The sequence below is a fragment of the Scyliorhinus torazame genome, chromosome 28, assembly GCF_047496885.1.
Source record: "Scyliorhinus torazame isolate Kashiwa2021f chromosome 28, sScyTor2.1, whole genome shotgun sequence".
Classification (NCBI taxonomy): Eukaryota; Metazoa; Chordata; class Chondrichthyes; order Carcharhiniformes; family Scyliorhinidae; genus Scyliorhinus; species Scyliorhinus torazame.
Window position 1 is genome coordinate 14,855,253 of NC_092734.1, and position 12,912 is coordinate 14,868,164.

Here is a 12,912-nt window from a genome sequence, read left to right on the forward strand (position 1 = left end):
TCAAGATTGTGGGGAATGTTTTTACTGTGCAAAAAAAAATGACCATTTTGAAAATAAAGGGCTCCTGCAATTTAGGAATATGAATTTGTTGATGCTCAAATGCAGAAATATCCATCAAAATGAATAATACCAAGTGCTTTGATAATTTCTGCCCAGTGACAACATCAAACACTTCCATGCCGGTTTATGTCACTGTATCACAGGTGGCCCAATCCTCAAAGTTCAACCTAAAGTTCACAGAACAGCGTGCTGTACGATGACATTTCCATTTTCCAAACTCTTTCCTTTGAGCCAGATTTTAAACCCTGCCAAATTTTTAAAAAACATCAATGCAGACAAGAGGAAACTAGTTTCAGAACATAGGGCAGTTTGGCCTTCACAGCTAAACAAGCGACATTTGTGTATTCAGGATTGGTGTCAAACAGTATTGCCCCAAGTACATTCTGACACAATGCTATTCAGTTCCCTTTAAATGTTGCCTAGACGTATAACATAGTCAGTTTATTAAGGTAGTCTATAAAAAAGTTCCCCCATGTATATTTGAGATTTTAAAAGTTTATGCCTTTACTTCATCACCATTGGCTTTGCCAATGCCCTCCATCTTAGCTTCCCATAAATCATCCCCCCAAGACTAAATTGTGAAAAGGCTACCACCCATATTCTGTTCCACTGTAAACCCTGCTGTCCAGAATCTCCACACCCCAATGGATCAAATTTAAAGTTCCTATTCTCTTCATAGCCTCATTCTACCCTACCTGTGCAACATTATCCAGCATCATTTCATTTCCCTATGCATCTCCCTATCCACCTGTCTTTTTATTGTCCAAACGCTACTCTCTCTCACTTTCTCACAATCAATGTCCCTCCCACCTCATTATCAACCTTAAAAGACCATGTTAACCCTCAGCACTTCCACTCGGCTATTAGGTGAATTTCTTGACCATCCAATAACAATTCAGCACTAGCTCCTTTTTGAAGTGTCATGGGCTGTTTTTCATGGAAACCCTACAGTGCAGGAGGAGGTCATTCGGCCCAGCGAGTCTTCACCCTAACTAGGTCCACCCGCCCTATTCCTGCAACCTCCCCTTACCTGCACATCACTGAACACTAAGGGGCAATTTAGCGTGGCCAATCCACCTAACCTGCAGAAGGGAGATTTAATAATAGGAGATGAGGAAATGGCTGAGGAACTGAACAGGTTTTTTGGGTCGGTCTTCACAGTGGAAGACACAAATAACATGCTAATGACTGATGGAAATGAGGCTATGACAGGTGAGGACCTTGAGAGGATTGTTATCACTAAGGAGGTAGTGATGGGCAAGCTAATGGGGCTAAAGGTAGACAAGTCTCCTGGCCCTGATGGAATGCATCCCAGAGTGCTAAAAGAGATGGCTAGGGAAATTGCAAATGCGCAAGTGATAATTTTCCAAAATTCACTAGACTCTGGGGTGGTCCCGGCAGATTGGAAATTAGCAAACGTGACACCACTGTTTAAAAAAGGTAGGCAGAAAGCGGGTAATTATAGGCCAGTGAGCTTAACTTCGGTAGTAGGGAAGATGCTGGAATCTATCATCAAGGAAGAAATAGCGAGGCATCTGGATGGAAATTGTCCCATTGGGCAGACGCAGCATGGGTTCATAAAGGGCACGTCGTGCCTAACTAATTTAGTGGAATTTTTTGAGGACATTACCAGTGCGGTAGATAACGGGGAGCCAATGGATGTGGTATATCTGGAATTCCAGAAAGCCTTTGACAAGGTGTCACACAAAAGGTTGCTGCAGAAGATAAAGTTGCATGGCATTACGGGGAAAGTAGTAGCATGGATAGAGGATTGGTTAATTAATAGAAAGCAAAGAGTGGGGATTAATGGGTGTTTCTCTGGTTGGCAATCAGTAGCTAGTGGTGCCCCTCAGGGATCAGTGTTGGGCCCACAATTGTACACAATTTACATAGATGATTTGGAGTTGGGCAGTGTGTCCAAGTTTGCAGACGACACTAAGATGAGTGATAAAGCAAAAAGTGCAGAGGATACTGGAAGTCTGCAGAGGGATTGGGATAGGCTAAGTGAATGGGCTAGGGTCTGGCAGATGGAATACAATGTTGACAAATGTGAGATTATCCATTTTGGTAGGAATAACAGCAAAAGGGATTATTATTGAAATGATAAAATATTAAAACATGCTGCTGTGCAGAGACCTGGGTGTGCTAGTGCATGAGTCGCAAAAAGTTGGTTTACAGGTGTTTAAGGCAGCAAATGGAATTTTGTCCTTCATTGCTAGAGGGATGGAGTTTAAGACTAGGGAGGTTATTCTGCAATTGTATAAAGTGTTAGTGAGGCCACACCTGGAGTATTGTGTTCAGTTTTGGTCTCCTTACTTGAGAAAGGACGTAGTGGCACTGGAGGGTGTGCAGAGGAGATTCACTAGGTTAATCCCAGAGCTGAAGGGGTTGTATTACGAGGAGAGGTTGAGTAGACTGGGACTGTACTCGTTAGAACTTAGAAGGATATGGGGGGGATCTTATAGAAACATATAAAATTATGAAGGGAATAGATAGGATCGATGTGAGCAGGTTGTTTCCACTGGCGGGTGAAAGCTGAACTAGGGGGCATAGCGTCAAAATAAGGGGAAGTAGATTTAGGACTGAGTTTAGGAGGAACTTATTCACCCAAAGGGTTGTGAATCTATGGAATTCCTTGCCCAGTGAAGAAGTAGAGGCTCCTTCATTAAATGTTTTTAAGATAAAGATAGATAGTTTTTCGAAGAATAAAGGGATTAAGGGTTATGGTGTTCGAGCCGGAAAGTGGAGCTGAGTCCACAAAAGATCAGCCATGATCTCATTGAATGGCGGAGCAGGCTCGAGGGGCCAGATGGCCTACTCCTGCTCCTAGTTCTTATGTTCTTATTATCTTTGGACTGTGGGAGGGGATCCACACAGACATGGGGAGAACATGCAAACTCCACAGTCACCCAAGGCCGGCAATGAACCCGGATTCCTGGTGTGCTGTGAGGCAGCAGTGCTAACCACTGTGCCTTAAGAGGCTGTTACGTTGCTTTTCCACAAATTAATTCTCATGTGTTGGAGCTGATAATTACCACGAGTTTTCAACTCACAGCCCACCAGATGAGAAAATTAACAGACTACTCCAAACAGTGGAAGCTGCTCGAGTTGGATCTGTTAGAATCCATGTTTCAACATTGAACTTTTCTGTTACAAAATGGAAGGACGCGGCCCGATTGGTACTTTTGGGATTTTTAAAAAAAGGTCACAAGTTCATATTGGAACTGTCCAACAGGCAGGCCTCCTTCCAGAAATCATCTGACCAGTATGGTGCTCAAGGCAGGGATGGTTGATTGTTTAGAACTGCAATCACTTCAATCAGAGACAAAACTGAAAAGGCTACTTGCTGGAAATCATGAGAGAACGTTGTGAATCTGCTGGTTTCGAAGTTGGTTGTGCTGAGGCACCAGCTGAGGAAGGAAGGCTACCCTAACCGACTCACTCTCTCCACTTTGCCTTAAATTGTGTGGGACTAACAACTTGTAGCCAGAGAACCATCATCTGAGTCCGCATTTGGACCTACAATGCTGAAGCCAATTGGTGAGAATCCCCCAGACGTTCATCAGGACAAATCAGGGAGATTTGTTAGTGCTCTTTGGGGGGGTTTAAACTAATGCAGCAGGGGCATGGGAACCTGGATTGGAGTTTTAGGGTAAGGGAGAATGAGAGTATAGAGGTCAGGAGCACAGATTTGACGTCACAGGAGGGGGCCAGTGTTCAGGTAGGTGGTTTGAAGTGTGTCTACTTCAATGCAGGAGTATACGAAATAAGGTAGGGGAACTGCAGCATGGGTTGGTACCTGGGACTTCGATGTTGTGGCCATTTCGGAGGACATGGATAGAGCAGGGACAGGAATGGATGTTGCAGGTTCCGGGGGTTTAGGTGTTTTAGTAAGCTCAGAGAAGGAGGCAAAAGAGGGGGAGGTGTGGCGCTGCGAGTCAAGAGCAGTATTACGGTGGCGGAGAGGATGCTAGATGGGGACTCATCTTCCGAGGTAGTATGGGCTGAGGTTAGAAACATGAAAGGAGAGGTCACACTGTTGGGAGTCTTCTATAGGCCTCTAAATAGTTCTAGGGATGTAGAGGAAAGGATGGCGAGGATGATCCTGGATAAGAGCGCAAGTAACAGGGTAGTTATTATGGGAGACTTTAACTTTCCAAATATTGACTGGAAAAGATATAGTTCGAGTACATTAGATGGGTCGTTTTTTGTACAGTGTGTGCAGGAGGGTTTCCTGACACAATATGTTGACAGGCCAACAAGAGGCGAGGCCACGTTGGATTTGGTTTTGGGTAATGAACCAGGCCAGGTGTTGGATTTGGAGGTAGGAGAGCACATTGGGGACAGTGACCACAATTCGGTGACGTTTACGTTAATGATGGAAAGGGATAAGTATACACCGCAGGGCAAGAGTTATAGCTGGGGAAGGGCAATTATGATGCCATTAGACGTGACTTGGGGGGGATAAGGTGGAGAAGAAGCGGCAGTGTTGGGCACACTGGATAAGTGGAGCTTGTTCAAGGATCAGCTACTGCGTGTTCTTGATAGTATGTACGGTCAGGCAGGGAGGAAGGCGTCGAGCGAGGGAACCGTGGTTTACCAAAGTGGAATCTCTTGTTAAGAGGAAGAAGGAGGCCTATGTGAAGATGAGGTGTGAAGTTTCAGTTGGGGCGATGGATAGTTACAAGGTAGCGAGGAAGGATCTAAAGAGAGAGCTAAGACGAGCAAGGAGGGGACATGAGAAGTATTTGGCAGGTAGGATCAAGGAAAACCCAAAAGCTTTCTATAGGTATGTCAGGAATAAGCGAATGACTAGGGAAAGAGTAGGACCAGTCAAGGACAGGGATGGGAAGTTGTGTATGGAGTCTGAAGAGATAGGCGAGATACTAAATGAATATTTCTTCGTCAGTATTCACTCAGGAAAAAGATAATGTTGTGGAGGAGAATGCGGAGAACCCAGGCTAATAGAATAGATGGCATTGAGGTACGTAGGGAAGAGGTGTTGGCAATTCTGGACGTTCTGAAAATAGATAAGTCCCCGGTCCTGATGGGATTTATCCTAGGATTCTCTGGGAGGCCAGGGAAGAGATTGCTGGACCTTTGGCTTTGATTTTTATGTCACCATTGGCTACAGGAATAGTGCCAGAGGACTGGAGGATAGCAAATGTGGTCCCTTTGTTCAAAAAGGGGAGCAGAGACAACCCCGGCAACTAGAGACCGGTGAGCCTCACGTCTGTAGTGGGGTAAAGTCTTGGGCGGGGATTATAAGAGACAAGATTTATAATCATCTAGATAGGAATAATATGATCAGGGATAGACAGCATGGCTTTATGAAGGGTAGGTCATGCCTCACAAACATTATCGAGTTCTTTGAGAAGGTGACTGAACAGGTAGACCAGGGTAGAGCAGTTGATGTGGTGTATATGGATTTCAGCAAAGCGTTTGATAAGGTTCCCCACGGTAGGCTATTGCAGAAAATACGGAGGCTGGGGATTGAGGGTGATTTAGAGATGTGGATCAGAAATTGGCTAGCTGAAAGAAGACAGAGGGTGGTGGTTGATGGGAAATGTTCAGAATGGAGTTCAGTTACAAGTGGAGTACCACAAGGATCTGTTCTGGGGCCGTTGCTGTTTGTCATTTTTATCAATGACCTAGAGGAAGGCGCAGAAGGGTGGGTGAGTAAATTTGCAGACGATACTAAAGTCGGTGGTGTTGTCGATAGTGTGGAAGGATGTAGCAGGTTACAGAGGGATATAGATAAGCTGCAGAGCTGGGCTGAGAGGTGGCAAATGGAGTTTAATGTAGAGAAGTGTGAGGTGATTCACTTTGGAAGGAATAACAGGAATGCGGAATATTTGGCTAATGGTGAAGTTCTTGGAAGTGTGGATGAGCAGAGGGATCTAGGTGCCCATGTACATAGATCCCTGAAAGTTGCCACCCAGGTTGATAGGGTTGTGAAGAAGGCCTATGGAGTGTTGGCCTTTATTGGTAGAGGGATTGAGTTCCAGAGTCAGGAGGTCAGGTTGCAGCTGTACAGAACTCTGGTACGGCCGCATTTGGAGTATTGCGTACAGTTCTGGTTACCGCATTATAGGAAGGACGTGGAGGCTTTGGAGCGGGTGCAGAGGAGATTTACCAGGATGTTGCCTGGTATGGAGGGAAAAATCTTATGAGGAAAGCTGATGGACTTGAGGTTGTTTTCGTTGGAGAGAAGAAGGTTAAGAGGAGACTTAATAGAGGCATACAAAATGATCAGGGGGGTTGGATAGGGTGGACAAGTGAGAGCCTTCTCCCGCGGATGGAAATGGCTGGCACGAGGGGACATAGCTTTAAACTGAGGGGTAGAGATATAGGAAAGAGGTCAGAGGTAGGTTCTTTACGCAAAGAGTAGTGAAGCCGTGGAATGCCCTACCTGCTACAGTAGTGAACTCGCCAACATTGAGGGCATTTAAAAGTTTATTGGATAAACATATGGATGATAATGGCATAGTGTAGGTTAGATGGCTTTTGTTTCGGTGCAACATCGTGGGCCGAAGGGCCTGTACTGCGCTGTATCGTTCTATGTTCTATAACTGTCCGACTTCACACAAGGGAACTCCAGGTCATTTGAGATTCTGCAAACTTTGTCCCATATTTTATTTTTAAAAGAATTGTGTATTTTTTTAAAGAGTAACCAATTATATTTATTCCAATTAAGGTGCAATTTAGCATGGCCAATCGACCCAACCAGCACATCTTTGGGTTGTGGGGTGAAACCCACGCAGACATGGAGAGAATGTGCAGCTCCACACGGACAGTGACCCAGGGCCAGGATTCAAACCCGGGTCCTCAGCGCCACAATCCAAGTGCTAACCACTGCGCCACAGTGCTGTCCTTATCCCATATTTTATAATGCCACCATCTCAAAGCCATCTCTACTGTGAGACTCTATCTGTTGGTCCGGGTGTGCATGTTGTGCTGGAGGAATAGGTAACTGTACTTCCCAATCACAACTGTGTGTTAATTAATATTTGAAACTTGTTGAAAGAACTTTAGCTTATAAAAAACAATCGCTCGGAGTTTATTGAAAGAACCCTGGTTAAAGACTTTTCTATTTCTGGGACCAGGAGAGTAGGTGAACAATTAGCCATTTTGGTGAGTAAATTGGACTTTTAAATTAATGGCACGACATGCAGAGTAATGGGGTTAGATAATACGAGTACATCTCCCATTATAGTCATAACAGATCTCTGTGGTTACACAATGATTTTTGCCTGGGGCTGCAAGATCTCACATCCAGAGCCTGGATGTTCCACTGATAAGAACCAAAAACTAATGGCTTAACATCTGGACACCACACAAATAACTGAATTGGAAAAAGGGTAATTGTATTGCAACACCAGATCTGTACAATTAAAGCCATTTCACTTTCGTGGAATTTTTAAAGGTGGAGATCATTTGTGGTGAAAGTATTTGATATGCGGTTACAATGCAGGCCATTTAAGAAATTGTATACTACAATAGGGACAACACTTGTGGAGGTGTTTTTTCAAGATCTTTTGATATAGCCTTCTGGGGACTAAAACCCAACAGTGAAATTGCCACATTTAAGTCAATCACCCAAAATGCTGGGAACGGAGCTTGTTAACATTACATCTACTATCGCCACTAAAACATTAGCGTATTTATCAATTTGTATCCTTCCTGACACGGAATCAAGACGACTTTATAAGCCAATTCGAATCCAATAGACGACTGACCAGCAAGTACGTTGCAGAATTAGCATGCTAAGAGCAACTATGTTACTTCTGCTTACCTGTAAGATTCCAATAATTGCTTTAAAATAACCAACATGGAAACAGGGTAGCTCCAAGTCAATGTAACCGTAGTGTCCAATGCAATCAGCCAGATTCTTCCCACATGTTTCACATGGGCGATCTTTCTCACTGGTTCCCTATTGAGGTACAAGAATCGAGCTTGATTAAGAATACAGTATTGCTGGAGCTGTGCAGTGACAGAATAACAAAGTCACAAAACATGATTCTCAACCACTTCAATAGAAAAATTTGCTGAAATACATTTACAAGTATTTGTTCAGGCCACAGTGAACTTTGACAATAGAGGGAAACAGGATTTGATGGAGAAAATCTGTGTTCCTCAATTTACAATATCGGTACGTTAAAGTAATTAAATTGCATTAATATAACTCCAGAAGAGACAAATACCATACAAGTTATCATTGTGTTAATTAACAACATCACTTAATCGTTTCATTTGAAGTTGCAACTCTTACAGATAGTTATCGCATCCTTGGTGTTATTAGTGAATTAATTCTCAGCTTACCATGCGATGGTCCAGTACCCCATGTGACAATGGAGTATGGCTGTTATCCTGACTGTACAGGTCTTGCTGACTACCTGGATGTGCGCTTGCTGCCTCATCTGTTCTGCAGACTTCATCCCAAAACAGATGTGGCTTCTATATGAGAAAGCAAACCAAAAGTCATTCTGGTTCTGTGCACTGCATTTACCAAGATCAACCCGAATTAAAAAGACTTAACTATCAAATATATTATATCGTTTAGGACAAATGCTGGTTTAATTCTCTGAACTCAACACTGTTGCCAACAGAGCACCTATAACCCAGGACTGCAGTTGGCACGTCAAGTAGGTACTTAGTCGGGTACTGAACTTTGTTCATCTTCATAACTCTATGGTTTATGAGGCATCAGATTTTAATCAATCAAAAATTAATCAAATTCACTGAAATATGGCAATTCTGCATGTGGAAACATTTTTTGTTTTTTTACATATGTAACACTGAAGAAATGCCTCCCAAATGGCAAATGGTAGGTCTATGCAGGAAGTGAAGTTTCTTATGCTAGTAAGAACTTTCCAGCGTGAATTTTACAGGACCAGAGGGACTTGCCCCTTGTGCCACCAATATGGAAGCAGTGAGGACTTCAGACATATACAACTCAAATGGCCAAATCCAGCATTCTTACCAGCATTCAAAAATATCCTGCTACATGCAGTATTGCAACAAGGGGGTGAGTTAGTGAGGTCTGCGGCACATTTTGTTAACCCTTTGGCAGATGCACAGCTCAATGAGGTCTGTTCAAGATAGGGGGAGGTCCAAAACAAGCATGGTGAAATGAACACTGTGAAATGCTGTCTCAACTTCAGATGACGTTACTGCCAACCCCAGCTCTCCATTATCCCGTCCGGTATTTCAATTCGGCAGTTGAATCTTATGCTCCTGGGTAACACAGCCAAACCACTGCTTAACCCGAAAAGCTCTCTGTCCACCAGCTCCCATTTTCCAGTCTCACCAGAGCTACAGGCTCAGAGCCCGTCCTCCCTCCTTCCTACCCTCTCAAGATGTCAGGTTTGGCTGCAAAATAACTGAAGGTATTCCCGCCATGTACACTCAATTAAATATTATAATCAAATCTACAATTGCCTTACCCTGGACTTTGTGTCACTGCAGGCATGACTGTTTGAACGGCTGTAATAATTAATTGACCAAAGAAATACTTCGACTATTGACAACCTACCATAAGTGAGGCCATGCACTATTCCCATCACCCCCACTCTCCCCTCCCATCCTTACATCTACTCATACTCTCAACCCCACCTCTGATCTACACCGAGTTTAGGAGGAACTTCTTCACCCAAAGGTTGTGAATCTATGGAATTCCTTGCCCAGTGAAGCAGTTTTTAAGATGAAGATAGATAGTTTTTTGAAGAATAAAGGGTTATGGTGTTCGGGCGGAAAGTGGAGCTGAGTCCACAAAAGATCAGCCATAATCCCATTGAAATTGGCGGAGCAGGCTCGATGGGCCTACTCCTGCTCCTAGTTCTTATGTCACTTCCCTCCTCTCCTCCCCCCCTCACGTCTCTTCCCCCCCCCCTCCATCACGTCTCTTCCCCCCCTCCCCCCATGTCTCTTCCCCCATCATCATGTCCCTTACCCCCCTCCCCCCATCATGTCTCTTACCCCTCCCCCATCATATCTCTTCCCCCCTCCCCCCATCATATCTCTTCCCCCTCCCCGCCATCATATCTCTTCCCCCTCCCCCATAACTCTCCCCCTCCCCCATCATCTTTCCCCCCTCCCCCATCATGTCTCTTCCCCCCCACCCCATTATGTCACTTCCTCCCCTCCCTCATGTCTCTACCCCACTCCTCCCAATATGTCTCTTCCCCCCTTCCCCCCCATCATTTCTCTTCCTCCCTCCTCCCCCATCATGTCTCTCTCCCCCCCATCATCTCTCCCCCTTCCTCCGATCATGTCTCTTCCCCCCTCCTCCCCCCCTCATGTCTCTTCCCCCCTCCCCCCATCATGCCTCGTCCCCCCTCCCCCTCATGCCTCTTCCCCCTCCCCCTCATGTCTCTTCCCCCTCCCCCTCATGTCTCTTCGCCCCTCCCCCTCATGTCTCTTCCCCCTCCCCTCATGTCTCTTCGCCCCCTCCCCCTCATGTCTCTTCCCCCCCTCCCCCTCATGTCTCTTCCCCCCTCCCCCCTCATGTCTCTTCCCCCCTCCCCCTCATGTCTCTTCCCCCCACCCCCTCATGTCTCTTCCCCCCCTCCCCCTCATGTCTCTTTCCCCCCTCCCCCTCATGTCTCTTCCCCCCTCCCCCTCATGTCTCTTCCCCCCTCCCCCTCATGTCTCTTCCCCCCCTCCCCCTCATGTCTCTTCCCCCCTCCCCCTCATGTCTCTTCCCCCCTCCCCCTCATGTCTCTTCCCCCCTCCCCCTCATGTCTCTTCCCCCCTCCCCCTCATGTCTCTTCCCCCCTCCCCCTCATGTCTCTTCCCACCTCCTCCCCCTCATGTCCTCTTCCCACCTCCTCCCCCTCATGTCTCTTCCCCCCTCCCCCTCATGTCTCTTCTCCCTCCCCCCAACATGTCTCTTCCCCCTCCCCCTCCCCCCTCGTCTCTTCCCCCCTCCCCCTCATGTCTCTTCCTCCCTCCCCCCAATCATGTCTCTTCCCCCTCCCCCTCCCCCTCCTCGTCTCTTCCCCCCTCCCCCTCATGTCTCTTCCCCCCTCCCCCTATCATGTCTCTTCCCCCCCTCCTCCCACATCATGTCTCTTCCCCCCTCCTCCCCTCATGTCTCTTCCCCCTCCCCATCATCTCTTCTACCCTCCCCATCATGTCTCTCCCCCCCCTCATGTCTGTTCCCCCCTCCCCCTCCCCATGTCGCTTCCTACTCGTCTCTTCCCCCCTCCCCCTCACGTCTCTTCCCCCCTCCCCCTCACGTCTCTTCCCCCCTCATGTCTCTTCCCCCTCATGTCTCTTCCCCCCTCATGTCTCTTCCCCCCTCATGTCTCTTCCCCCCTCATGCCTCTTCCCCCCTCATGCCTCTTCCCCCCTCATGCCTCTTCCCCCCTCATGCCTCTTCCCCCCTCATGCCTCTTCCCCCCTCATGCCTCTTCCCCCCTCATGCCTCTTCCCCCCTCATGCTCTTCCCCCCTCATGCCTCTTCCCCCCTCATGCCCTCTTCCCCCCTCATGCCTCTTCCCCCCCTCCCCCTCATGCCTCTTCCCCCCTCCCCCTCATGTCTCTTCCCCCCTCCCCCTCATGTCTCTTCCCCCCTCCCCCTCATGTCTCTTCCCTCCCTCTCCCCATCCACATCATGTCTCTTCCCCACTCCTCCCCCTCATGTCTCTTCCCCCCTCCTCCGCCATCATGTCCTCTTCCCCCCTCCTCCCTCTCCCCCCCCTCATTCCTCTTCCCCCCTCATGTCTCTTCCCCCTCCCGCCATCATGTCTCTTCCCCCTCCTCCCCCCATCATGTCTCTTCCCCCCCCCATGTCTCTTCCCCCCCCTCATGTCTCTTCCCCCCTCCACCCCCATCATGTCTCTTCCCCCCTCCTCCCCCATCATGTCTCTTCCCCCCTCCTCCCCATCATGTCTCTTCCCCCCTCCTCCCCATCATGTCTCTTCCCCCCTCCCCCCCATCATGTCTCTTCCCCCTCCTTCCCCCCCCATCATGTCTCTTCCCCCCTCCTCCCCCATCATGTCTCTTTCCCCCCTCCTCCCCCAATGTCTCTTCCTCCCTCCTCCCCCCATCATGTTCTTCCCCCTCCTCCCCCCCATCATGTCTCTTCCCCCTCCTCCCCCCCATCATGTCTCTTCCCCCTCCATCATGTCTCTTCCCCCTCCATCATGTCTCTTCCCCCCTCCTCCCCCATCACCATGTCTCCTCCCCCTCCCCATCATGCCTCCCCCCTCTATATGTCTCCCCCCTCCTCTATATGTCTCCTCCTCCCCCCCCTCCTCTATATGTCTCCTCCCCCCCCCCTCTATATGTCTCCTCCCCCCCTCTATATGTCTCCTCCCCCCCCTCTATATGTCTCCTCCCCCCCCTTTATATGTCTCCTACCCCCCCTTTATATGTCTCCTACCCCCCCTCTATATGTCTCCTACCCCCCCTCTATATGTCTCCCTCCTCCCCCCCCTATATGTCTCCCCCCCCTCTATATGTCTCCTCCCCCCCCATATGTCTCCTCCCCCCCCCTATATGTCTCCTCCCCCCCTCTATATGTCTCCTCCCCCCCTATATGTCCTCCTCCCCCCCCTATATGTCTCCTCCTCCCCCCCCCCTATATGTCTCCTCCCCCCCCCCTATATGTCTCCTCCCCCCCCCTATATGTCTCCTCCTCCCCCCCCCCCTCCTATATGTCTCCTCCCCCCCCCCCCTCCTTATGTCTCCTCCCCCCCCCCCTCCTATATGTCTCCTCCCCCCCCCCCTCCTATATGTCTCCTCCTCCCTCCCTCCCCTTACTGAGGTTCGAACCGTCCCCACTCACATTTTCTTGGCCACATCAGTCTCCCTGAACTGCTCCTTCACCATGATGCCTGCCTGGTG

At 48.2% G+C, this 12,912-nt stretch overlaps 1 protein-coding gene across 1 annotated transcript in view; it reads right to left on the reverse strand.

The window, feature by feature from the left end:
- polr3a (polymerase (RNA) III (DNA directed) polypeptide A) overlaps positions 1-12,912 on the reverse strand; it is a 67,807-nt gene extending 54,895 nt beyond the window's left edge. Inside the window, 4 exon segments of the mRNA XM_072491526.1 lie at positions 7,856-7,993; positions 8,383-8,444; positions 8,447-8,517; positions 12,854-12,912. Coding sequence (XP_072347627.1) covers positions 7,856-7,993; positions 8,383-8,444; positions 8,447-8,517; positions 12,854-12,897 — 315 coding nt within the window. The 5' untranslated portion in view covers positions 12,898-12,912.